Below are 27253 nucleotides of genomic sequence, written 5' to 3'. Positions count from 1 at the left end.
AGGTGTGGGTGGCATTTTGGTGATGTGCAGGAGGTTATTTTCTCTTTCCAGACTCCACTTTCCTGGTTCATCTTCCAGAGGGGACAGAAACTGTCAGCTCTTCTCCTTCTTCCATTTTGAAGTGTTTGAGCTGACTTTGCTCAGATTTTAGCAATTCTACAAAAACTTAACCTTGACATTTGATTTCCAGCTAACCATATAGCGAAGGTTGCTAAAAAAAGTCTTATCTTCTTTGAAACACTGAAACTGCATTATTAACAGATGTTTTCTTTCTGCTTCTGTTTTTTACTTTCATAAAAATATGCAGAAAATCTTGCTGAGGGTATTTTTTTTCCCACATTTTAGCCAGTGATACCATTATTGCGGTACTCAGTGCTTACAGCTGAGGACTCTCACAGAAGGCACAGGGCAACACTGATTTGGTGCTTACTCTGTTTCTCTGCCTAGAGCAGTCATGTTTAATCTTTCCTTGTATGTCAGGTTTTCCAGTGTCTCAACCTTTCCATCAGTCCCACGCTCTTTAGTCTTTCCCTCCTTGCCACCACACTCAGCACTGATAGTCCTTCTTCGTACCTGTTGTGATGGAAATGCAATAGTTCTGTACCAAACCCTTACCCAATTTCTCTGTTTCGCTGCTACCTGTTACTCACCCAATCTGTGTCTCTGGAGTCTACAATTTCCAGCTTCAGGGTCCATCTTTAGCTGGTGACTTTAGGTCCTAGCAGGCAGCAGATGTTCTTGAATTCTATTCTTTCCAAGGGAGGGGAGAGCCCAGTGCACATCAGACAGTCACAGGCTTCCTGGAGTGAGAGCCTGGCTGTACCAGTCCACACAGCCGTGATGGTGGGAGTGGATGATAACTCCTTGCCTTCATAGATACTGCACCAACTACAGGACCCAAGAGCATTTCACTGCGCTTGCAGGTAACCAGGGAACACTCCTGCCCTGATGCTTTGGGCTGGAGGTGATATTGGGACATGGCAGGATGGTCAGGAGTCCTGAGGTATAGGTTCGCATCCACCTCAGATCTAAGGAAGCTCTATGGAAAAGGTGGTCATCTGCACCACTCCTCGCACCAGGCTGCCTTCACAGCATCGTAGAATCACAGAATCATAGAATAATTTGGGTTGGAAGGGGGCTTAAAGCCCATCCAGTTCCAACCTTCCTGCCATGGGCAGGGACACCTCTCACCCAACCAGGCTGCTCAAGGCTCCATCCAACCTGGCCTTGAACACCTGCAGGGATGGGGCAGCCACAACTTCCCTGGGCAACCTGTTCCAATGCCTCCCCACCCTCATCATGAAGAATTTCTTCCTAATGTCTAGTCTAAATCATCCCGTTTGCAGTTTAAAGCCATTCCCCTTGGTCCTATCACTCCGTGCCCTTGAAAAAAAGCCCCTCCCCAGCTTTTCTGTAGCCCCCTTCAGCTGCTACAAGATTTCCCCAGAGCCTTCTCTTCTCCAGGCTGAACAACCCCAACTTTCGCACCGTGTCCTCAGAGCAAAAGTGCTCCAGCCCTCTGATCATCTTCATTGCCTTCTCTGGACTCGCTCCAACAGTTCCATGTCCTTCTCATGTTGGGGATTCCAGAACCCGACACAGGACTGACTCCAGGTGGAGGTCTTGTGGGAGTGGAGTAGAAGGCGAGAATCGCCTACCTCGACCTGCTGTGCACTGAGACAAAAGGCTCTGTGTCCAACACCTCCACTTGCTTCTGCTGTAGCCACGTCCCCCTGCTGGGGCTGCACAGCCAGGGGAGAAAACCTCCTGTTAACAGCAGTAGTAGCCATGGGAAGCACATTCTTGTGAGCAACAGAATTTGTCCCTAAGGATCTGTATCTGCTCTGCTGCAGCACGCAGAGGGCTGACACACACTCTCCTTGCACAAAAGTTCACCTGGGAGCTCATCAATTCATAACCTCAGTACAAGGTAAGGCTGCTGTCATCTCTGTGTCCTGACCTATTGTGTGATGGTGTTATTCAACGGAAAGTGGACTAAAGTATCCTACTCATAAAGATAGTGCAACACACGGCGTGCGTGCGCAGCCACCATGCGAGCACTCCGCGGGCAGGTTTGCTCTGCTAAGTGTTGCCTGACAGGATATGAGAGTTGGGTTGTATTTACACTACCCGGGTAGTTATATACTTACAGGCTGAAAGACAGGGAAAAGGGATAGTGGGGGGTAGAGAAGGGAAAAACAAACCTGGAAGAGCTGCAGGCTTGGATTCTGGGAGTCTTTTACAACTTCCAGCCCTCCGCAATCCAGACAGGGTGAGCAGAGCACCCCTGGGCGATAGGACAAGGGGAAATGGCCTCAAAATTCACCAGGAGAGTTTTAGGTTGGATATTAGGAGGAATTTCTTTACTGAAACAGTGGTCAAGCACTGGAATAGGCTGCCCAGGGAGGTGATTGAGTCACCCTCCCTGGAAGTGTTTAAAAGACAAGTAGATGTCATACTTGGGGAACATGGTGGACTCGTAGGATCCATGGTTGGACTTGATGATATTAAAGGCTTTTTCCAACTGAAACCATTCTGTGATTCTGCATGGTGGTGTAGGACCATCATGCAAGAGGCAGATGGAAGGGAGCCTATCCATCACTGCAGTCCCTCCCTCATCTCAAACACCCATTGTGTGCTGCAGCGTTTTACCTGAAGAAGGATCTCTGCTTTCTTCAGGTACCACACAAGGTTGCCCATTTGCAGTATCCTCCTGGTTTAAAAAGTTGCTGGGCCAAGGAAGTCCAAGGAAGCTGAAGGAAAGCAAACCCTCCAATCAGCGCAGAGGGAAAGTTAACAACAGATGAAAAGATGGGGCAGAAGAATTCAATGCTTTCTCTGCTTCAGTTGATGCTAGAGTGATTAACTTCAATGAAGTGATTAATGCAATTAAATAGCTACAAAGGGGGGGAAATGTGGAGTGAATAAGAAAAGAAGAGTTTGAGAGTGCTTAAATAAGTGAAATCCACTTATTTTCACCTCAGCTGGGCCTGCTGAAGTTCTGTTGAATTTCTCTAGATCATTTAGGGAACTGGAGCCATTGTGCAACTCCTTGATGCCTCTCCCTGAGATCAGGGCAGGGACAAGAGTGCATCTGTTCTCTGGCAGGGGAAAAAAAAAGGGATCCAAATATAAGGGACAATCGACATAATGCAAATTATACTGCGAAATACTGGAACCAATAATCAAACTTGCCTTTTGCAGACATCTGGAGTAGGACATGATGAGGTGTAGCAGCCAGCTGACATGGATTCATCAAGGAAAATATGTTGAGATACCTCCTTTCTGTTGTGCTCATGTGTGTATTACTGGCATGTGAAAGCAATAGCTGTCAAAGAACTTAATGATGCGAAGGTTTTGCCTGCTGTTAGGTGACATCTCTGGCTGCATGCAGACAGGAGATGGTCTGGGTGGAATTCCTAAGAGCCGGATTAAAAAAACGGGTAGCAAGTGTGCTCAGTGGTCATTATCATTCAGTGTGTGAAATGCTGTGGTGATTGAGACAACTGGGAGTCCCTGGTGGAGTACCTCTAAATAGTTCCATGAGCTAGGAGGGCAATGGAGAATCATAGGATCATTAAGACTGGAAAAGACCTCAAAGATTATCCAGCCCAGCCATCAGCTCAACACCGATGCCTACTAAAACATGTCCCAAAGTGCCACATGTACACATTTTTTGAACACCTCCAGGGATGAGACTCTACCACTTCCCTTGGTCACCTCTTCCAACACATCACTTCTCTTTCACTGAAGAACCCTCTTTCCTTTCTTTTCTGTCTCCCACCTGTATTCAAACCTCCTGGAGCCAAAGTGGACACAATTGTTCCAGCACTGACAATCAAAGGCACTAAACTCAGGATAATCATCAGTTAATTGTTTTCCTCTGTGCCCTGGCTCATATCGTGATGGGAAGGTCAGAAACTTTCACAGTCCCTCATTTAAGTGGGACAGCCTGGGACAGAACTTTCTCTTTTTTCTTCTTGCCTGGACCTGCATTTCTGCTAAGCCAAGCCTGCTTTTTGGAAACACGTAAGAGAAAGATACCAACCTGTTGGCTGGGAGAAAAAAGATATACCTGTGAAAAACAGAGATGCAGTGCTTGGCTTTGTCAGGGATAATATTTTCTGTGAAAGAGAGGAGTGCTGGTGCTGCTGTGGCAGGTTCCAAAGCGATATTACCTGGGAGGCCAGTGTAATTCACGTCGCTCACTTCAAAAACAGCTGAACTCGGGTTGAATTGGGTGCAGAAACTGGTTCATAGGCTAAGGAGGCATCTGGATACACCTGTGTGCAAGTGTTGTGTGGTGTGGGGGGAGCAACAACTCATCCATTTAGGAGAGAAATGCTTGTCTGGGTCAGGGTCTTGTGTAGGGAGAGGAGCTGAGAGAGATAGGAGCTCAAGGTAGGTATCTCTTCCACTCAGCCCATGAGAGGATTTTCTCATCTCTTCATTCCTTGCCTGCAGTGAGGACCTAAGAATCTTTTTGGCAGAGAGTATCCAGACTCTCTGCTTCTACTGCCAGCGCAGGAGGTGGTAACGTGCTACAAGCATGCTGCTGCTCCAGGATGCGCTTTACTTGGCCCCGGATGATTCTTCCATTGGATGCAAATAACTGAGTGGACACCATTGACGAGCAGAAGCTGCTGAATGTTTCAGAGCAGCCAGATTGCTGGAGAAGGGGACTTGACCTCCTGTCTTCTCACAAAGTGGCACAGCCGCCTGTGTTTCAGCAGGATTTGGTGGTTTCTGAGCCTTTTCATATGTGCCTAGGCATCCTGATGTCTCTTCTGCCCAAGGCTACAAGCAGGGAGGCAGAGGCTTTTGCTTCTGATCCACAGGATGCTGTAAATCTTGGGGAGCTGCTGCTGTGAAGCCCTTCACAGCACCAAGCCTGCTGTCTATTGAGAAAAGCCAATACCCTTCTGTCTGTCAGATGGCACTTAACCACTGCTGTTATTCTAGATGAGTGAACACTTGTGTTATATTTTCCAATAGCAAAAACTGGGGTCAGCAGGGTGTCTGCTGTTTTAGCCAAATCCAGATGGGGTTTTCCTATAAACAAGTGCACACAGAATATTTATACAGGCGATGGCACCTGACGCCTCAACACTTAGGCCATCCTATTGAGTAGCCACTCATACTATAAGTCACTTCAGTGCATTAAGTAAATATTTTAATATAGCCATGTCACTGTTTATTATATAATGGCGGGGGCCCAAATCTTGCCTAATGCTTGGTTAAAAAGTCAGTTTACACCATCCTTTACAGTGAATCAAAGAATGCATAAACGGGGCTCTTTTGTTACTCAGAGCTCTGTTTACTTTACTTTTCTGTAAACCTTTCGAAACACTTGCTTATAAGAGCTGATAGAACCCAGATTTTCCCTCGGGTCTGAGGTGTTCATGATGTTGGGAAGGTACCACACCAAGTAATCAATGGAGTTTCCACCCAACAGCCCCATGCTCGTCCCCAGCTCTGGTTTGAAAGCAGCTTAAGGTGGCACAGAGGTCTCAAAAGAGGGAGAGTAAAGCCCAGTGGCTCCTGTTCCAACACCTTGCAGACACAGACCTGGCGCTAGGACCAGATGGCAGCAGTACAGGGGAGCGTCTTTGGAAGCAGAGGTGCAATCTGCATCAGGAAAGGCTGTCTTTGGCTTCTTGTCCAGCTGAAGGACTGTGTGATCTGGTGGGCAGAGGGATGCATTCATCTGTTTTCTTCATAGCTGCCTTTCTTCACCTGACTCTTCAGTCTCTTAATGCAGCACTGGCATTGCTGTCTCTGCTTCGCTCTGCAGCGTGCAGCTGAGATGCTTGTGGTCAGGAGGCATGTGCAAATCTTGCCTAAGATCAGTGATCAGAGTAGAAAAATCCGTGATACGTGGAGTAGTGACTGGGGACTCTGAAGGCCCATTACACGTTCTGTCTCAGGAGGACTTGGGATGTTGCTGAAGAGCACGTGGTGCTTTAAACTCTGCACGTGGACCTCAGACTCACCCCTGTGTATCTCACAATTCAGTTCTCTATGTTCAACGCTTATTCCCCTCTTCGTAGAGGAAAAACTTGCCCTGAGCCAGACATGCATGAATCTTGGGAAGTGCTAACAGGATTGGTGTTGAATCTTGCAAGAGAGTCCCCCAGGGCAATGCCCACACACCCCAGCTTGCCGTCAGCTCTTCCTTGTATTTCTCCTGAGGGCGTGGGTACAGCAGCCAAAGCCTCTGCAGACAGAAGGTGGGGTGAGGCTAGGACACAGGAAACGCCTGGAACAAGTCTGGCTTTGCCGTGTGGTGGTGACATGCAGATTGTCCCAGGGAAAGGAGAGGTCAGAGGGAAAGATGTCAGGGACGTTCAGAAAGGGGTTATGGCTCCTTGTGCCCAGCTGCCCGTAACCTTGGAAGAGCTCACGGGTGCTCTGAGCTAGTGTACAGCTGGCACAGAGCAGGTCGGGATGGTGGATTGTCCCATAGGGTTTTTCAGCTTGCTAAAGCGTCTCAGCTATAGAGCGAGTGGAGTGAGCTGTGTGTACCCAGAGCTGGTGGCAGCAAAATAGCACCTGGAGCTGCTTTGCAGGGCTCCCCCATGCAAACAGAGCACGGTTTGCAAAATGTTCGTGTGCCCATCCTGCATATGGTACAGCCCTGGAGCTCAGCTCACCTGTGCAAGCAGGTAACTGCTGCCAGGGAGGAGGTGAAATGGCCTTGGGGGAGAAAATGGGTGGCCTGGCAGCTAAGCGGTACTCAGTATTTCCTGGTGGTCTCTGTGTCCCCTTCTGAGCTTGTCCCTTGGAGCCCATGGGTGAAGAGCACCACATAGAATCATAGAATCACTAGGTTGGAAAAGACCTCTTAGGTCATAGAGTCCAACCATTCCTATCAAAAACTTCTCCCAAAGCTTCATCTGCCCAGGAATTCATAGGAGCACCAACCCCACCGAACCCAGGAGAGGAAAGGTCTGCAGAGCGTGTGGCAGTCTGCAAGATGTACTTGGTCATGGGGACAAAGGGACCCTGAAAGAGGGGACAGGACAGGGCCAGCCTGCAGGAGACAGGAAGGCTGGCAGTGGCCCGGGCTGGCTGGCTCTGAGCATAGCAGGATGCTTTTAGGTAGCAAGAAAAACCTTCTTGGGCCAGTCGTTTCTGTGCGCTGGGCTATGCGTGCCCAGAGGGAGTCCTCACTGGTTGCTCCGTCCAGCATCTGCTTTCAGTTACTCTACCAAAACAACAAGCCTGTGGGTAACTTTAAAGCATTGGTTCTGGATCTGATGTGAATCAGAAAATTACCCCTCCCTGGGTTTCTAAGGTAATCAACGTCCCTATCATCTTTTCTGCTGTAGTATTAATAGTTGCAGCACTTAGCACCTTGGCTCACTGGAAGGCATGATCAGAAGTTTGGGGCTCATCAGACCCAGAGCTTGAGGCAATGGGTAGGTTCCTTGAGCCCATTTGGATGGGGGAAAAAGGGACAGCAGGAAGGGAGGAGTCCCAGCACCTCTGGCACAGCACAGGGCAATGAGCTGCTGCTGCTCCAGGATGTGCTTTACTTGGCTCCAGAGCTCAGCTTGCCCTCTGCTTTTGCCCACAGCGTGGACACTTCTTCACGTATTAGGGTCCTGCAGCCAGCCCCAGAGCAAGGTGAGATGTTTCTGAGATAGTGAGGACCTTTGTGGCTGGGAATAAAGCATCCACTCCACTCCTGGGATGAGCAGAGCTCTGTAGATTATACCTGGGTTGAGGAGCACCTACCCTACACCCCCTGGAGGAACTGTGTATCTGTACGCTGAGATGAACAGGCTGAGAAAGAGGAGGGCCCCTGCACATCAAGTGAAGTGCAGAGGGGAAGGTGTGGCTGCTCTGACCAAGCCATGCAGAGCTGAGCTGGCCGCAAGGCAGAGCACAGGCCCAGAGTCATGACTGATGCAGCCGTGCTGCTGCCAGGCCTGAGCCCAGACCTCTGCCCAGCCGTGAGCAGGTCCATGGGGCCACACCAGCTTGTGCTGCAGGTGTGTTGGTGGCACCTCGTGGTGTCTGTCCAGATGCAGGTGATGGGTGACTGTGGCCCTGGGTGCTGTGCCAAGGCTCAGTGCAGCACTGTGGTGCTCCAAAAACTCAGTGTGATGGACCATCACTGTCCTGAGGGCTTCTTTACCCCACCACTTCCCCAGTGCCCTCAGTAAGCCTGGTAAAACACTAATATATTTTCATCTGAAAAGTAGCTTCTATCCTGAGACCTGTGAGGATTTTGTAAAGCACAGGAGCAGTCTTCAACCTCTTTTTAAATGTCCTTGATTGCTTTCCAGTGCAAGCAATGTCACTACCAAACTGGTCAGGCTCCAGGATGTCCATAGCCTGTCCCTTTGCCTACAGCACACTGGCCATCACATTCCCACTCCTTTCCTGCCCTGGTCAGGTCCAGTTCCCAGCTGCTGTGCACATGCTGGCATGAGATTAAGAAGCAGCGTTTGAAACGGAGCACTGCACGCCAAGGAAGGGCTGCAGGGCATGGTCACTGGTGCGGTTTCCCCAGCCAGACAGCTGGAATCCTAGAATCATAGAATCACCAGGTTGGAAAGGATCCACTGGGTCATTGAGTCCAACCATTCCTAACACTCCTTAAACCATGTCCCTCAGCACCTCATCCACCCGTCCCTTAAACACCTCCAGGGAAGGTGACTCCACCCCCTCCCTGGGCAGCCTCTGGCAGTGCCCAATGACCCTTCCCATGAAAAATTTTTTCCTGATGTCCAGCCTGACCCTCCCCTGGCAGAGCTTGAGGCCATTGCCCCTTGTCCTGTCCCCTGTCACTGGGGAGAAGAGCCCAGCTCCCTTCTCTCCACAACCTCCTTTCAGGCAGTTGTAGAGTAGAAGGAAGCCACAGATGTCACCACAGTTGGTAATCTGCTTTTTCAGAGTCCCTGTGCTGCCCAGCACTGTCTCCAGACCTTGGATACTTGGACTGCAGGACCACAAGATTGTCATTTGGAGACAAATGTCTCTGGCTCTTCAGGGTGCAGGGGAAAGCTGGAAAATATTGGCATGAGGCAATGCTCGAATATGGATATAATCCACAGTATGACTTCTGTGGGCAGCAAGCTGAGTATGAGCTCCAGGAGCAGCCCAGAGCATGGCTGTGTTGTGTGTGCAGTGCTGCCAGCATTTGCCACAGCCCCAGGCAGCGTGCTCCGCTCTCTCCGTGCCCCAGGACCACACCACGCTTGCAGTCGAGCTGGAGAGGACAGCACTGTTAGTCCTGGCACCTGGCAGCCAACCAGCAGCCCTTAGCCCACCCTCAGCTTTCTTGTCAGGAGAAGCTGCAAAATCTTAAAAGCTCCAGGGAGACCTTAGAGCAGCTTCTAGTACTGAAAGAGGCTCCGGGAAAGCCGGGGAGGAGCTCTTGATAAGGGATTGCGGAGATAAGGTGAGGGGAAATAGTTTCAAGCTGAAAGAGGGGGGACATTTAGATGAGATCTTAGGAAGAAGTTTTTGAGTGAGAGTGGTGGGACATTTGTACAGGCTGCCCAGAGCAGTGGTGGCTGCCCCATCCCTGGAGGGGTTCAAGGCCAGGTTGGATGGGGCTTGGAGCACCTGATCCAGTGGGAGGTGTCCCTGCCTGTGGCAGGAGCATTGGAACTGGATGGGTTTTGAGGTCCCTTCCAACCAAACCATTCCACAATTCTATGATTCTTGATAGAAGTTTCCTTCATTGACCCATTTTTTATCTCCCATTGCCTGTGTCCTGCTGGGAGAAAAGTCTCACCTGTAGCCCCAGGGACGGGTTAGGATGGGCTCTCAGGATGTGGCATCCCTCCTCTGCCATGTCTGGATCACAGCAGAACTGGAGTGTAAATCCTTAATCTCTTGGGTCTCTGGCCCCAGTACCACATTGTTCTCTATTCCCCCCCAGGCAGCCTTATTCCATTGGATAATTGGAAAGCTTTTATTTATGTCATGTTATGAGCCATTTGGCATAATGGTGAAATTGGCACCCCCATCTTGTACAGACAGGGGTTTAATTTGGTTAATTTTAATGTTTTTTTTTAACTTTCCCACAAAAAGGCTGAAATTTAGATTCCATTATTCAGCAAGTAGCGCTGAGGAACATCGTTTGGCAGCAGGGGGATGTGGTGGGGCCATAGAGCTCCTCACAGTCTTGGAGCAGTTGCTGTGCAGGGCACACTGAGCCTCAACCAGGCCTTGAGAGCCCTTGCCACAAATCTCCATCCTTTTCTGATCCATCTGTGTTTCTCCTCCCTGCTTGCACTCCACCATGCCACAAATCGGATTTGATAGGCAGTCACTGCAGGACATTCATCTGTGGAAGACACAGAGTCTAAGAATGGCTTTATTGGAGGTCAGAAGACAGGTCAGCATAGTTGAGTGTCTGCTCCCCAACCATGGCTGGAGGAGAGCACTGAATGCTCAGGGACCTTTCTTGCTGGGCATCTGTTTTCCAACCATTTGTGCCTCAGACTCCTTGAACCAGGCCTAGCGTCTCTGTTTAATATCTTGTGATGGATTTCTCTTTCCCAAAAGTATCTGAGTGCCTTTTGAACCCATCCAACCCTTTGGGATGTGCATCATCCTGAAGCAGAGTTCCACATTTAACTATAAAGTAGGTGAGAAAATACCTCCTTTTGTCATTTCTAAACCTGATGCTCGAGCATTTCATTGATTCTCCTTAGTTCCTGCAGAGAACAACCATTTCCTATTGATGCTATTTGGGCCACTCCTCACTGGGAAGTCCTCCAAGCTGAGGTTTCCTGCTTCAGTCTTCTCCAAGCTAAGAGTTCCATCTCATTTTCACCTCTCTTTTGGTCATCATTGTTCTTCTCTGCAGATGTTTTTTTCCATGTGGACTTTATTTTTGCATTTGCCTTTGTGTCACTGGGCCACATAATGTCAGGACATTCTTCTGTAGGTCTTGATATCCATTTTCTTTTCCAGGACACTGAGTTACTGGGCATTAAAAAGGAACATTCTCAGTCTCTTCATCTAGATCACTGTGCTGACTGGCACAAGCTCTAGCACAGTTGCCCGCCTTTTGCCTTCGTTAGAACAAACCTACCCTTTCCTTATTATCCCTAAATACTTGTACTCTATAACAAACGGCTTTTGAGGAGAAGAGACATTAGACATGTTCTGAAAATCCAATATAACTCAAGTCACCTTTATCCAGGTGCCTTCAAACAGCTCTGGTAGATGTAAAGCATGAAACACTGTGCGAGCCATTTGTAAGCGCCTCGCGTGTACCATATGCTGCGTAGCTCTTCACTACCCTTCCATCAGCACATCCAGTGGTGATGGCAGGGTTTGAGCTTTAAGCCACCCAAGCTGACACTCCTCTACCTTGCTGCACCTGGCTGCGCCTCTTTGGCGTTGAGATCCCATTTGTTTGCAGTTAGAAAAGGCTTAAATCTGTTGATGTGGGCAATGGCTTGGGGATGGGGATCTGTTGATACAATATCATTGACTCAGAGGGAGCCATAGTTGGTGATCTCCCTGGGTATTGGACAAGATTGGGGAGATTTCCTCTTTTACCCCTAGACACTGCTTTCCAAAGGACAATGCTCACCAGGATACAGGCAAAACTATCATTGGACACACTTCACTGCATCTAGTCTTGTGTATATCCTTTCCAAGCCCCACTCAGATCCTCCAGAAGGGATATTCCAAACAGGAATAGGGATTCTGCAAGGAAACACAGGGCATCTGTCTTTGTACAGCTGTGGGATATTAATTATTTTCTTTTTCTGGTGTCAGTTATCTATAATGAAAGAGGTCTGCAATTCTCGTACAATTTTACAGTGTCTCCTGATCCATTCCCACGCAGCCAGAGAAATGATTTCTCAGGTGTTTCAGGGAGTTGTGGGTTGTGGTCACTGAAATAAGAGGGACCAGTGGTGAGATGAGCAATGGGACCTGGAACTCCAGTAAATGCCAAGCCTTGCCTCTTGCAATAACTCCACCTGTACTTACCTAAACATGTCCCTTTTTGGTCACAGGCTTGGTGCTTTGAGTCTGGATGATTTTGCAGATAAATTTAGTCTGGAGGATAGATTAAAATTTCTAGCCAGTAGAAGAATGACATTCTTGAAAAGCCTTCCAAACGGGAAAGTAGGGGCAAGGAGCCTATGTTGTTTCTAGATGAAGCTTGATAAGTTAATGGAAGGGATTTTATGACATGGCAGGAATGATCCTAGAGTGAAAAATTAAATCATGGGATAATGGGCCCTAAATTCTTCAGTTGCTGGTATCTCTGGAAGACTGCTAAAAAGAGCTGGGTTCTTCACTTCTTGGTATTCTTTATTGCGTTGTGTTTTACCACCCCCGTGCTACAGAGCTTTAGTTGCCTAAAGAAACCACAGGTTTTCTACCCCTCTGATATGACCTTGGCTTTTGAGGTGGAGAAAGCAGCTTTCTTTCTGTCATAGCATTTTGACTAGAGATGAGATCTGGATGAGATGCACTGCTTCTCTGGTGTTGGAACACTCCTTTGTGCCTGGGAGAGAGATCTTGTTTTCGGTAATATATTCATCAGATTTGGAACCACACAGTGTTTTGCCCTTACCTAGACTGTCAGGTCACTCTGTACATTTTTCCTTCCTTTATGGGATGAAGTGTGCACTCACCTGGATTCACCTCAGGCGTTTCATTTTTAAAAGCCCTGCGGGTGGAGGGATAGCATATAGGTGTTTAGCTACTTTGGTCGTTTAGATCGTTGTAGGGAATCAGACCCAAAGATTGATGCCGTTTGCCGAGTCCTGCATTCCTCTGCAGAGACATGAGTATGAGTCATGAATATCCTCCAGCAGATACGGGGCCTCCTGCAGGTCTTGGTGTGTGTCCTTTCTTCAGGCCGTGAACGGTTCAGTTGCTCGCTGTAATGGGCGCAGCTGCCATGGGATAGTGAATGAGTAACCCATCTCAGGGTGCTCTCAAGCTCAGGACCATCACACAATCATCCTTCTTTCGAAGTGGGGACCTGCAACATGCTGCAAAACCATGGGACTTGTCTTTTGCCACAAGATCGTTCCCATTTGTTAAAACTATTTACCTGGACTGAGAGGGAATCCTTCCTTGTTCATCATGGGCTGGTTGTGACCACGTAGCCTGATCTCTTGGTCCAAAGAGCACTGAGCAAGTCCAGATAGAGACTGAAGAACATCTTGGGCTTTGCTACACTAGATCCGGGAGGAAGAAGATGAAGGGTGTTCGAAATTTGCTGAGGGAAGAGTTGAAGCAGAACCTCTCACACAAGTCCTACAGCCGCTTCCAGCCTGTGGCAGCCCCACCCATGTCCCACTCTTGGTTTCCAGTTGCAGTGTCTGAGATCAGACAATTGCAGCAATGCATTTTTCAGAACATTGGACTGCCCTGGAGGCCTCTGTGGGGTTCAGAGCTGATCCACAGTGGTGGCTGGGGAGCACAGCACACTGGAGAAGGAATCTCCTGCCAGAACAGTCCACTGTCCAGCCTGTGCTCTGCAGTCAAAATTCTGCTCCCAGTAGTGCTGAGCATTGTGTACATCCAAACGCCCAATGTCAGGAACTCTGACCAACCCATGAATATAAAGGATGTTAATTTGTTGGCACAGGGTGTTTCTGAGACTTCTCACTAGTGTGGTGGAGAACATGATGGCTCTGGGGCGAAGGGCTGTGGAGCAGGTCTATAGAATGAACAGCACTTTGTCCCTGCACTTGGGATCTTCTTTCTGTTCCTTCCCATTCCATTTGGACCTGGCATGCAGCCGTAGACACTTTCTGTTGACTTCTCCGTATTAAAGTGTATTTTGAGGTCATTGATGAACACAAGAAGAGAGGCTGTGTACTGGATGGGCATTTACTATTAAAAGCTCTGACTGAGCAGCTCTGATTTATGCAGCAACAGTGGCTTGTGCAGGATGCACACCAAATCCCAGATGCTTCAGTGGGAGAGATCAGGGCATAGTCACTCTGTGCAGCCTACACACTTCTGCTCCACCATGGCCTGTGCCAACAATCGAGGGCAAGAGAGACAGAGGTCTGGAAATACATACCCCCATAGTTTAGCTGGACTTCCAGCAAGGAGATGCCGGGGTCTGCAGAGATCAGTAGCTGCCCTGCCTGGCTTCTTGCTTTTAGGGTAGCAGAGGGAAGCTTGGCAACCTGGAACTTCTCTGAAATGTGAAGTTGGATGTGACATGATCTTACTCAGTGTTTGGACCCACGGGGCTAAGAGGCACCACACAGGGCTTGATGTACCCAATGTGTAAGTCCACACTGCAGCGGAAACACCCCCCCAGGCACAAGTCCTTTGCCAACAGTCTGGGACCTTTCCCAAAGCCCTGCTAGGTCGTTCTGTGCCCTTTCCCATCCACTGAATGCTGGCGGAGCCAACTCAAGCTGGCGAGGCCCCTGCGCTGGGCAGAGGGACCATCCAAGGCCAGCGAGCTGGCTCGGCCTCCAGCTGCACTGCTGTTTGAGAACTGCCTTCATCACTTTATTAATAGTGTTTGTCACTGTAGGGTTTGTTCCTTCCCCTCCTTCTGGCACCTAATAGAAAGGCATGGGTCCAGTTTGCGCTCATTTTCCATTTCAAATCTCTGCCATGTTTTCTTTCTTTTAGAAAGATCTTGTTTATTACATTTCTCAAATGTAAGAAAATAGGAGAGACAAAGATCAGACACAACCGCAAAGGCTGCAGAATTAGGACATGGTTAAACAATGCAGCAATAACTGAAGACATTCAAATTACCTTCTTCAAGAGAAGCCAAAGCAGAAATGTGGGGAGGCAGCTGCTGGTAGGGGTGCGGTTGTCACAGGGAGAGCCTTTTGGTGGTGGATGATCACAATTAGACCTGCCTGGTGGCCACAGTGCTACAATCCACATGCAGGAAGAACCTGAATTGGGAGCTGGACTCCACAGGCTTTTAGTTGATGTGCCAGGGAGCGAGTGAGCCCTGGGTGTGGGTGCATCATGCTTTGCATGAGGTTTGTGCATCCACACTGCATGTCTCATTATCATAGAATCACCAGGTTGGAAAGGACCCATTGGATCATGGAGTCCAACCATTCCTAACACTCCCTTAAACCATGTCCCTAAGCACTTCATCCACCCGTTCCTTAAACACCTCCAGGGAAGGTGACTCGACCCACTCCCTGGGCAGCTGTTCCAGTACCCAATGACTCTTTCCGTGAAGAATTTTTTTCTGATATCCAGCCTGACCCTCCCCTGGCACAGCTTCAGGCCATTCCCTCTAGTCCTGTCCCCTGTCACTTGGGAGAAGAGCCCAGCTCCCTCCTCTCCACAACCTCCTTTCACGTAGTTGTAGAGAGTAATAAGGTCTTCCCTCAGCCTCCTCTTCTCCAGGCTGAACAACCCCAGCTCCCTCAGCCGCTCCTCGTAAGACTTGTTCTCCAGCCCCCTCACCAGCTTCGTTGCTCTTCTCTGGACACGCTCCAGAGCCTCAACATCCTTCTTGTGGTGAGGGGTCCAGAACTGAACACAGTACTCAAGGTGCGGTCTCACCAGTGCCGAGTACGGAGGGAGAATAACCTCCCTGGACCTGCTGGTCACAGCGTTTCTGATCCAAGCCAAGATGCCATTGGCCATCTTGACCCCCTGGGCACACTGCTGGCTCATGTTCAGTTGCTGTCAACCAGCACCCCCAGGTCCTTCTCCTCCGTGCAGCTCTCCAGCCACTCTTCCCCCAGTCTGTAGCACTGCATAGGGTTGTTGTGCCCCAAGTGCAGGACCCGGCATTTGGCCTTGTTGAACCTCATGCCATTGGTCTCAGCCCAGCGGTCCAGCCTGTTCAGGTCCCTTTGCAGAGCCTCCCTACCCTCCAGCAGATCCACGCTTCCTCCCAGCTTAGTGTCGTCCGCAAACTCGCTGAGGGTGCACTCAATACCTTCATCCAGGTCATTGATAAAGACATTGAACAGGACTGGACCCAGTACCGAGCCCTGAGGAACCCCACTTCTGACCAGCCTCCAGCTGGAGTTGACAGTTAACAGCTGCAGTTTTGGTGCTGCAGGGACCATCATCAGCAAACCATCCTTGTAAGAGACACAACCACCTTTCTGGTGGGTGACTCTGGGTTTCTGAGTGCAGAACAGCTCTCTATGTCAGTAAGATTTCTTATTTTTTTTCCTGAATCCAATGCAGTGCTACGAGCAAACTCAGCCTGGATTTTTTGGACACTTGTGCCCATGAGCTCAAGTTTCTCGGAAGTGAGCTGGGTGAGCCTGCTGTAGGACTTGGCCTTGGGAACCCTCCACACTTCATTGAAATGAGAAACCTGCTCATTATGCATTTGTCAGAACCCTGACTTGATAGTAGAAACAGTGTCAGTGTTAATGGCAACAGTGGTGCTGGTAAAGTTTAATACCAGGGGACACTTCTAGAGGTCAGGGTTTCCCATTTAAGCTGAAAAGTTGAAAAATGTGAGTTTTGATTGTGGCTGGATTTAAAATGAGTTCTGAACACAATGCTGTTTCCCTTGAATTAGGAGCAGAGTTTATCTTTAAAAACACTCCCGGTTGCATTGCTGCTAGCAGAAACGCCTAATTGCTAAGGTTTTTAAATCAACGGAATTCAAATAAAACAATACTTTAGAAATAAGTGCTATTTCTATAAAAAGCCTCATCCAGCTGGTGTCCTTAGCCCAGTAATGCTGCTGGGAACAGGGCTGTCCCCAGGTGTCTTGGCAGTAATTGGTGTGATCCAAGCACCGTCATCCTTAGGACACGGGACTTGTGAGTCTGACCTGGACAATTCACTAGATTAGCCTAAAAGCAGCAAGACCAGCTTTGAAGTTGATAGCCACAGGAAGCCTTTTAGAAATTACTGCTGACTTTAAGATTTTTAAAGTTTATTTTATTACTTTTAAAAACTACGGTCATGACCCAGATTCATAAGAGGGTGTTTTATAGAACTCGGATGTGGTTGTATGTGTTGTACAGTAAAGCTATAGCAGTACTTTTAAGGAACTATTTTGCAAGGAAACAGCCTCAGGCACGTGAGGAAGGCTGAGAACGGGTGGCAAATACCAGGTAGCAGGTGAACTGCAATCTTTTAGTGCTTCTAACCTCAAGCCAGATGTAGAAAGCACAGCTACAGCTGACAAAACTGGCAGAGCTTGTAGCCGCGGGCACTAATACAGCAGTCTGTAGAATGAGGGCTCGTAGCCCCAGGGCTCACCTGCGCTCAGCGAGGAGCCTGGGAGCGGCTGTGGGTTTGTGATGTGGCTCAGCTTCCAGTCCAACTTCTCCACGGACTGTGCTGCGTTTCTGGGAACTGCAGGGAGCAGGGTTGCAGCTTTCGCGTTCTCTCTCTCAGCGTGGAAAGAGGCTGTGCATGGGAGAGCAGGCTGGCTATAGCCATGAGGGGCTTTCTCACAGGCGTCGGGGATCGGCACAGGGCACAAGGGAATGTTGCTGAAGTCTCCGCAGGGATTGTCATGTGGCTTTAGTGTGGCCAGCAGGTCGAGAAGGGTGATTCTGCCCTTCTATTCCTCTCTTGTGAGACCTCCTCTGGAGTATTGTGTCCAGTTCTGGAATCCCCAACATAAGAAGGATATGGAGCTGTTGGAACGGGTCCAGAGGAGGCTACAAAGATGATCAGAGGGCTGGAGCACCTCCCATATGAGGACAGGCTGAGAGAGTTGGGGTTGTTCAGCCTGGAGATGAGAAGGCTCTGAGGAGATCTTGTAGCGACCTTCCAGTACCTGAAGGGGCTACAGGAAAGCTGGAGAGGGGCTATTCATAAAGGCTTGGAGTGATAAGACGAGGGGCAATGGGTATAAACTGGAAAGGGGCAGATTTAGACTGGACATTAGGAAGAATTTCTTCATCATGAGACTGATGAGGCAGTGGCCCAGGTTGCCCAGGGAAGCTGTGGCTGCCCCATCCCTGGAGGTGTTGAAGGCCAGGTTGGATGGGCCTTGGGCAGCCTGATCCAGTGGGAGGTGTCCCTGCCCATGGCAGGGGGGTTAGAACTGGATGGGCTTTAAGGTCCCTTCCATTCCAAACTATTCTATGATGTCTGCAGGAAGGCCAGAGGACCCACCCCACGTCTGCCATCCGTACCATCAATGCTGTTGCCATGACTAGGCCTGAACATACTCTGTACATGGACAGAAGTCGAGACAGTGAAGTGCTCAGTCTCCTGGCACCTCAACATGAAGATATGCCCTCTGTCCATCTGGAAGAGAAATTTTACTCCTATGCCTCCTGCAGTCTCGCTGCCCAGACAGACTCTGCTCATTTTTTTTTTGTTTAAAGCTTTCATTCTTACACACTATGTGGATGACTTTGTTTTCCCCCCTTTCCTTCTGGCGCATTGTCTGTGTGTTGTGTGTGTGTCTGGAGCACAGTGCGATGTCCCAGTGTTATCGCCATCCATCCCTTACACCACCATCCATCTCTCACACCCGCCCTGTGGATGGGCACTCAGCAGTGTGCTGGCTGCAGGGACATCGTTCTCGGGATGGCGCCAAGAGCTGGGGCTGCCACTGTGCCAACAGAGAGCTTGGAAGGACGAGCAGTGGGGCCTTAAAAGAAAGGCATCAGAACTTGAGGACCGTGAGCTTAAAAAGGGTATCCTCTCCACCCTGTCTCAGCACCGAGCTTACCCACGCTCTGCGAAGCGCCTGTCTCTTCTGACTGCCAACATAGGGAATGCTGGTGGGATGAGATGTTTAAGTGTGGTGCGGATCAGTCACAGAGCTAATGCTCCTCCCGCACAGAGATTTTCCAAAATTCCCAGCTCTTTGGAGCAATGTGATGTACAAGTGATCAGGCTTTTTTGTGTATCCTGGGCTGCATCAAAAGAAGCGTGGCCAGCAGGGCGAGGGAGGTGATTCTGCCCCTCCATTCCTCTCTTGTGAGACCTCATCTGGAGTATTGAGACCAGTTCTGGAATCCTCAACATAAGAAGGAGATGGAGCTGTTGGAATGGGTCCAGAGGAGGCTACAAAGATGATCAGAGGGCTGGAGCACCTCCCATATGAGGACAGGCTGAAGGAGTTGGGGTTGTTCAGCCTGGAGAAGAGAAAGCTCTGAGGAGATCTTATAATGACCTTCCAGTACCTGAAAGGGCTACAGAAAAGCTGGAAAGGGGCTGTTCATAAAGGCTTGTGGGGATAGGACCAGGGAGAATGGATATAAACTGGAGAGGGGCAGATTTAGACTGGACATAAGGAGGAATTTCTTCCCCATGAGAGTGGTGAGGCACTGGCACAGATTGCCCAGGGGAACTGTGGCTGCCCCATCCCTGGAGGTGTTGAAGGCCATGTTGGATGGTCCTTGGGCAACCTGGTGTGGTGGGACGTGTCCCTTCCCATGGCAGGGGGTTGGAATTAGATGATCTTTAAGGTCCCTTCCAACCCAAGCTATTCTATGATTCTATGTCAGTGAGAACAATGTACCCCGTCTGTTGTGTTATGATGTGATGAGGGGCAGGCTTGTTTGCTGGCTGGCTGTAAAGTGACCAGAGCTGTAATAAATGCCATTGCAAATGCAAAGCTTGGACTGTGGGTTGGAATAATCACTGGAAGTGGTGCAGAAATGGATGTTGTCCCAGCTAGTTTTACACCTCTCCCATCACAGAGGGTGTTTTTATACCCAATGTTGAGAAATGGGTGTTTTAGGGAGCAGACTGTCTCATCTGCTCTCCAGCTCACAGGCATGATGGCCATGCCCTAGAAATTCCTGTTTCACCCTAGTGAATACGAAGGGAGCCGGGAGTGCCTTGCTTTACTGCCTGCAGTTGCACTGTGACTTTTGGTTAGATGAATGAGCAATTGCTGAGAGCTGCACCAGATTGCCAACCTGATACATGCTCTTCTGATGGCCCTGGATGTTTACTGGAGACCACTGGTATTCTGGATCCAGTCAGACCGCTGGCAATGGGCACAAACCTGTGTTTTAGACAGATGTCAGCTAACAGATTTTTGTAGAGCATAGGCCTCCTCCCAGTTCCCTTGAGAAAGTCTGTTGGTCAGCAAAGGTTTCAAGCTGTGACCTTTTGGAAGGTTAACAGTGACCCAGTATCTCTCCAAAAATCGTAAGTTCTTGCAGAAGCGTTGGGCAGATGTGGAGGAGAAGTGCTTTGCCATTGCCTTTTCCATACAGTTTATCGCTCAGAAATGTCCACTGTGCCAACCCATCTCCCTGACAGCCTCATGGTCTTGTGATGGTTGCCACGTGCCGTTCTATCAAACCATAGTCATTCAGCCTCATTTTTAAGGTTCTTCATGTTTCTGACACTTTCAGTTTGTCTTCCCTTGCTACCACACCATGACACCACCTGCAATGCTCTACATGGTCTGTCCACTCCAGAGTAATAAATTAGCTTCTGTGGCCTCTCCAGAGTAATAAAATAGCTTCTAGGTGCTACCACGGTACAATAAATTACATTACAGAGGTCACACCAGCCTGCCTGTGTTCACAGGGCAGAATGAGGGAGTCCTTGTCCTGGGAAGAGCCCTTTGCCGTGGGTGCACAAGCAGGGAAAACCCGATCACTAGGAGTTCATGTTATCTTTAAAATCCATGATTTCAGAAGCATAAAATTCGTCAGGCTGGTGTTGTCGCAGATATTCTCAGCCTTTTTAGAGAACTGAAAGAGAGATGGATCTTGGGAAGATCAGGGGTTATAACCTGCTTTCTGGATTGCCACTTCCTCTACTGTTTTTCACCACTTAAAACTTCATGCTATGAAAAATGAAGGAGAAATAATTCCTTTTCAAAATAGCTTGAGGGGATGGAGCTAAGGCCAAAGCTGAGATGCTCTCCTGAAAATAGCCCCTATCTCTCATCATCCTCCCCAGGCTGAAGGCCAGCAGCTGTCTTGGATGAAAGCAGCTGCCACTTTCCATCGCTGGGCTCTTGCTGCCATCTCAGGCCACGTGGGCTTAGGGCAGCTTGGAGCAGATATCAACACTGGAGAATGAGAAGGAGACGCTATTGCAAAACCCCTGGGGGTGTGAACATTTGGCAAACCGCACTGAGCAGGGGGATCACAATGTGACCGAATACCGGGCGACTTTGCCTTGAATCAAGACTGCACGGCGTCACGTTTGCACAGCTCTGTTCGTTGCATTTTGGCACTCTCACAGAGGGGTTTCACAAGAAGCTGCGTGGAATAACTTCTCCGCGGAGGAGGTTATCCAGGCTTGTGGCAGGTTTCTTTGGTTTGTTTTCCGTTCACTGGCTAAGCCCCCTGGCTGCCTTTCCAGACCCTTCTCCTGAGCTGCAATTCAACACCAGGTTGAACTGGTGAGCAGGTCACTTCTTCAGGGCGCGGGAGAAACGTGCAGATCTGTGGGAAAGAGCCTGTAGGTTCGATTCTGTGCTGCTGCCCTCAGCACCGTCACAGGATGGGGCTTTTTGCATCCCGGTGGAGGCATCAGGGAGTTCAGTGAGGGGAATCACCCAACAGGGACATAGTCTTCAAGGAAAACAGTGAGATAATGGCAGTGGTGCATTCCCTGGCAGCCCAAGGGTGGTGTCAGAGAAGCAAAGGTCTCCTCTTCTTCTGGGCAGGTGATCAGAGTTGGTTTCTGCCTTGCCAAACATGATGTGGCTCTCAGGAGGAGCAGGCAGAATTCCTTGTGGAGTTTGTATGTAGCAGGGTTTGATTAGCATTTGCCACAAGGCAGTGCAAATGTTCACAGCGCACATGCCCACGGGAATCCAGAGCTGCTCTTACTGTCTAAACATCAGCTAAAACACACAAAGTCCGTGTTTAGTGAGATGGTTTTATCAGCAACATTCCTGCAAGCAGAAGCCCAGGAATACAAACACAGCACAACAAACACGTGAAGAATTTGATAAGGCTGAACTGGATCTCTGAACATCTCTCTCCTGGTTTTTCTCCGGGTATTTAAAGTTTTATGGTAGGTCACGATTGCTTAAGAGGCGGTGCACGTGCGTTAGAGCTAAATGTATTTACTTCCTCTTCAGCCTCTGATAGAGCAAACGAGAAAGCAGAGGAGGATTTAGATGAATCTAGTATCCAAGGAAGTGTAAGCTCCTTCCCGTCTCTACGCACGCAGGAGGTGGCACAGGGCAAAAGGTGAGAAGGTAGAAAGTGAGGATTAGATGTGTGAGGCCACGTTGAGCAGGGAATAACTGTGCAGACCATCAAAACTGTATCACTGCAACATAAGCAGGAGCCAGCCTCGTGGAACTGTCGTTCATCATGCTATTTCTGAAGGTTAGAAGCACCTTTTTGGGGTGCTGTACCTGAGCTTATGCTGGCTGAGACAGTGCTGGGGGGCTCTGCTTGCACATAAGGATCAAGCCCTCGGTCCTGCGTGCTTAGTGTGACAGAAAGGCTATCTGTCTCCTTTTTGCCTTTCTTTTTGGGTTGTTAAGGTGTATTTGCATGACTGTGGTGGCACTGAGCAGAGGAAGAAGTGGCTGTGCCTCTGTTAGATCCCAGAGCAGGGCACAAGAAGGGTTTGGTTTTGTTCCTGTGAGTGGCTGATCCTATTTCTGATGTGCATCTTGGCACAAAGCTCACTCCTGGAGAGCTAGAAAGAAGCTTGATCCAGACATCTGCTTGACATGTGAGACCTGAGATGTGGAAGGGGATTTACTGAGACCTGGACAGGGAATTTTTCAGTTGGGAATTTTTCATCCATTTTCGTTTTTCCTGAAAAATAGTACATGTGATGAAGCCTCTGTCCCTTATGGATCTGCAGTGACTTAGCCCAGAATAAGATCTGGCTGGGTACGTTGTGGTGCCTCTTCGTGGACCAGATTGGCAGAGGCTGCTCTCAGAAGACCCTGGATGTATACGTGAGCCAAAGTCCTTGGGAAAGAGACATAGACAAGCCTTACCTGGGACTTTATGGGTGGGCAAGTATGTCTAGAGGGAAGCGAATCTGATCCTCCTCCATGGCTAACATTGCTCTCTCAACACAAAGCAGGGAGGCTTGTAAACCAAGCATCTGCTCCAGAGGACCTCCAGTGTCTTACAATGTCTTACCCATGAGCTGCCACAGCAGTCCAGCTTTATGAATTTAATATTTATAGGCAGAGAGCGATGGGACACGGCCTGCGCTGTGTATAGCCTTGCAATTTATGTGTTGGCAGCAGTGGTTGGTGGGAGATATGCTCTGAGGCTCAAAAGCGTGCTTAAGCTTTGTAAATACAATCAGTTGAGGCTGAAGCGAGTGAACAATGTGGGATGTTTTGAGGCCAAATTTGACTTCAGAAAAAAAAAAACCACCATTGAGCCATTGAGTGCGTTGTGAAAGCGTCCATCTCTGGGGCTGCAGCGTGACCTCCTGGCTCAGACAGCGAGGACCCCAGCGTGCTCACTGCAAATTAAAATGTTGCATATGCTCTGAGTGCAAAAACATTGTACACAGTGCCTGTAAGAAGCCTTCCTGAAAGGCTTTTGCCTCTGCTGGTGGTCTTGCAGCTTCAACACTGGATGTTTGGCTCATGCTCTCTATTTTTCGAAAACATTAATAATCATAATCCGTATAAAACTGTCATATTGGTTCAACATGTACGTCACCAAAGCCTTGCCTAATTTATCAAAGATTTAGAGGTCAGTTGAACAAAGTCTCATTTTTGTGAGCAGATGCAGTTTGCTGGATTGTCCTATCATCACCCACTCTTTCCACTGCAAAGATGCAGCGTATCAGTAACCTCTAAAAGTTAAAAGATGTACGTTTTAAAACGGCAACGGAAACACTTATTGCATGTTCTGCACTAGTCATGAGTTAAATAGAAAGCTTAAGGGCTAATGCTGGTTGTGGCAAGAGGGGTCTGCAGCCCTACAGCCGCCAGGGGATGGATGTCCAGCAGATTGGTGGCCCATCGCCTTGCGTAGCCGTTGCACCACCAGGAATAAGACGGCGAGCCACTCGAGGGAGCTAAAAACGCTTAAACAAAGGTGGGAAACTCAGGTTGTCAGTTCAAAGATGTGGCACACGATACAGCCCTAACCCACCTGGATGCCTGCAGGGCTGTTTCCATGCGTAGTGGCAGCAGGTTAGTCATAATAGGAATAGTTGAGTGCAGGAAATGGGGAATGGGCTGCAAAAACGAGCGGAGAAGGCAGTGGTGGGAAGCACACAGCAGAAAGGAAGGTCTGGTGTGGGGCTTTGCTCATCTGAAGTCCAAACCTGAATGAAGTGTGGTTGTGCATTTTGTTTCAGAGCCCAGGCAGCAGGGTTCGGTATGGACGCATTCTGTCCCAGGCAGTGCACGTGGGAACAGTTTAATATCTCACTTGAAAAGTAATAAAGTGACACAGGCACCTTTGGGATGGTGTCTGACACCCAGGCCACTGCATCCACCCCATGGGTGTCCTGCATGGAACGTCCCAGCAGTGAGACACTGTGTGAAGCTGGACGCAAGGATGTAGTTTCTAGCCTGCAGCCAGTGGGAATGGTTAGTGCAGGTGGGGGTGGACAGAGAGATGGATGGGGAGGAGAAAGCAGATGGCAAAATCCCTGCTGGTGCAGGGTAGGAAGGGGGTGTGAGATGGTCCTGGCACACGTAGCCTGCAGGAGATGGTATCATATACAATGCACTGTTCTTACTTCCTTATACAGTAAATTGGTAACTTTTTTGTGTTAAATCAGATTTTATCAGTGAGTCAATCTTGCACTTTTCTATTCTTGTTCTCTACAAATGACCTTTTTTAGCTTTCCTCAGCTCTTTCCTGATGGGACTCATTAGGAGCTAGTACTGATTCTTATAGGCATTCACTTTCACTTAGCATCTGGAGATTTTTTTTGGACAACGCTTCGTTGGAACTGTCCTTGCAGCTCTCTCCTGTGCTTTGTATTAGCAGCTCCTCCTGGGCCGTGTGCCTGCATCCTACAAAGACATTTGGCATGGGTTGGGTCCTTCCTCTCTCTTTCTGATGAGATATGAGTGTCATCAAGGAAAGCACCTCCTTGCCCAGATGTTTTGTAGAACCACATCCTGAATTTGCAAGATTTTCCGAGTTTTCCTGGAAGTTCCTGATACATTTTAAACCATAAAACCCACAGAAACCTCAGAGTTGAACAATGTGGTAAACAAGCAACCAACTCCTCTCGTCCTTCAAAAGATCTCAAACATTTTTACCTAAGCTGGTTGAATTCTTTACAAAGGCTTTAGCTCCACTGTGTGTTCTAATCATCACTTTGATGTCAAAGAACAATTTTTGCTGCTGTATTCTACTTTGCAGGGTGTTTGTACGCTTCCTGCTGTAAAAGCTTGCTGGTCTTTGCTGTTCAACATTTGCTATCTGATCATGTAATCAGCAGCCTATGCTGTGTTGTGCAGAATTATTTCTGTCACCCAGTTTTCTCAGCTAACCACAGCCTCATTAGAAAGGAAGATTCTTCTCATTCGTAGAACCGTTCAGTAATTCCTAACAGTTCAAGATCTCTCTCATGTGGGTGCCCCCATGACTGTGTTTTTTTTCATAACACTTCTGGCTTATTCAGTGCTTATGGGTGGAAATTCTTCCAGCAAAGCAACCAAGGGTGCAGACCCAGCAGACGAGGTGAACAGAACCAAGCAAGCAATAAGGAATCCTGAACTCTTCTCCTGCAACGTTTCGAACACTGAAAAACAGACGGAGTAATTAATTGTCTGTAGTCTCATTCTTTCACCAACACTAATCTTTGTTCACCGTTCCAGGGTTGACTGGGGACTTCATCATTATCTGCTTCTCTTCTCTTCCAGAGGTTGCTTTGGTGTCTGCTTCTCTACCTGATCATCCAAAGTGGAGCAGCCGGAATCTGGACCAGTCCCTTCAGGCACGGTGATGAATGGTGTGATTAAACAAGAATGCTCAGACCGCAAAAGTGGACCAAGTGGAAATGAAGAAGAAGAGGCACCCAAAGAAAAGGCTTCCAGCGAAGTGAAAGATGGCAACAAGCTCCAGCCACCACCCTTTGCAGAGAGGAAAAACGGTAAGTTGCTTGCCCATTAGTGTCAAGAGAGAGGAAGTAGACTACATAAATGCCGATTTAGAACATCTCACACGTTCTAGGTTTGTGGTTCATGATTGTTTTCATGTGTGATGCTTTTGAGAGTGTTTCTGATGGCAACGTTTTAAGATTTAACGGAAGTGTCTTCTCATCTCAGTATTTCTGGGTCAGCTTTAAATGCTGTCATCAGACTTGAGGCAGTTACCATGTGCTTTGTGATTCAAGTGTTTGGTATAATTTTGGCTGAAATGTAGCATTTCAAGGTGTTAGGCTCCTGTTCTTACTGTAGTAATGGGATGTGCGGGGGAAACGGTGACATGAAGTTGACCAGTGGAGAAGAAATGGAGAGGGTGGTTTGTTTGCAAAGGCCCTGATCGACCTGTTCCGCTCTCACGGAGCGCTGGATGCTTCAGATAAGCTTGCCTTCAGCAAAATTGCTTCCAATCAGTGTAACAAAGAGCAGAGTTTGGCCCGGGCCTCTGCAAGGGACGTTTGTGTTTCCTTGGTCATGGATCCAGAAACGAGTCTGGCTGGCAGATGTTGATCTGAGTTTCGGTGGAGATCTGTTGGTAAAAAGCTGATGGACAGAAAACCTCACAACTCGTCTGTGCAAAACGCACACAGGCTGAGGAGTTGTTTGCCATTTCTTTCAGGCGACTGTATAATATATTAAATGAAGAAAATTCCTTTTCTGCACTCTAAGGCTTTCAACTTTAAGTCCTCAAAATATTGTGCAATGTGAAAGTGCAGCTTGAAGGCACTATTTTTGCTTTGTGTCTTTGATTGTTTGCATTATTGTACAGGACCCAATTTTTCTCAATCGCTATAAATCAGAAATAATCCAAATGATGTCATCATGGCAATGTGCTGGTGTCAGGCTGGAGTAACACAGCAGAGATCTGCCCAGAGGCTGCCCACAGTCAGACTAAGTCACCCCAGCGAGGTCGCTTGTTTTCTACAGTCCCAGATGTCAGAGTGTACCTGAAAGGATATGTTAACAGTGGGAAAGGGGATGTAGCCTTGGGAAAGAGGCAATTTTAAGACTAAATGTCGATGCATAAAATTCACTTTTTCTCTGAGATCCTCACATCTGTATTTTTTTTTTTTTTTGCATCCATTTTCCCACATGGTTTTTGTTATGGAAAGGAGAAGAAAGAGACATCTCCAGGTACCCATAGGCCAAAGCTGCCTCTGAGCATGACCAGCAGACGTGTAGACACCGTGCTAAGCCCTGCAGCACTGTGAGCATCTGCCTTGCAGCTGACCCCACATCAGGGGCTCGTGTCTCCTGGGGCTGCCAGCTTGGTGGCCCACTGGGACACAGCTC

The 27253-nt window shown here is 48.6% G+C and overlaps 1 protein-coding gene across 6 annotated transcripts in view; it reads left to right on the top strand.

Annotated features, from left to right (window-relative positions):
* The window catches only part of MYOCD (myocardin), a 250145-nt gene that overhangs the window by 111218 nt on the left and 111674 nt on the right, over nt 1–27253 (top strand). For 4 of the 6 annotated variants that reach the window (XM_054083743.1, XM_054083742.1, XM_054083747.1 and 1 more), the window contains exon 2: nt 25679–25908. In XM_054083743.1, coding sequence (XP_053939718.1) covers nt 25761–25908 — 148 coding nt within the window. In that variant the 5' untranslated portion in view covers nt 25679–25760. Of the gene's footprint in view, nt 1–25678; nt 25909–27253 lie in introns of those variants that run through there. The other 2 variants (XM_054083748.1, XM_054083752.1) reach the window with 2 other exon arrangements.

This window comes from Cuculus canorus, chromosome 18 (genome assembly GCF_017976375.1).
Source record: "Cuculus canorus isolate bCucCan1 chromosome 18, bCucCan1.pri, whole genome shotgun sequence".
In the NCBI taxonomy this organism is placed as follows: domain Eukaryota; kingdom Metazoa; phylum Chordata; class Aves; order Cuculiformes; family Cuculidae; genus Cuculus; species Cuculus canorus.
The sequence above is the reverse complement of the archived record's forward strand: the minus strand, read 5'-3'. Positions and strand labels throughout refer to the sequence as shown.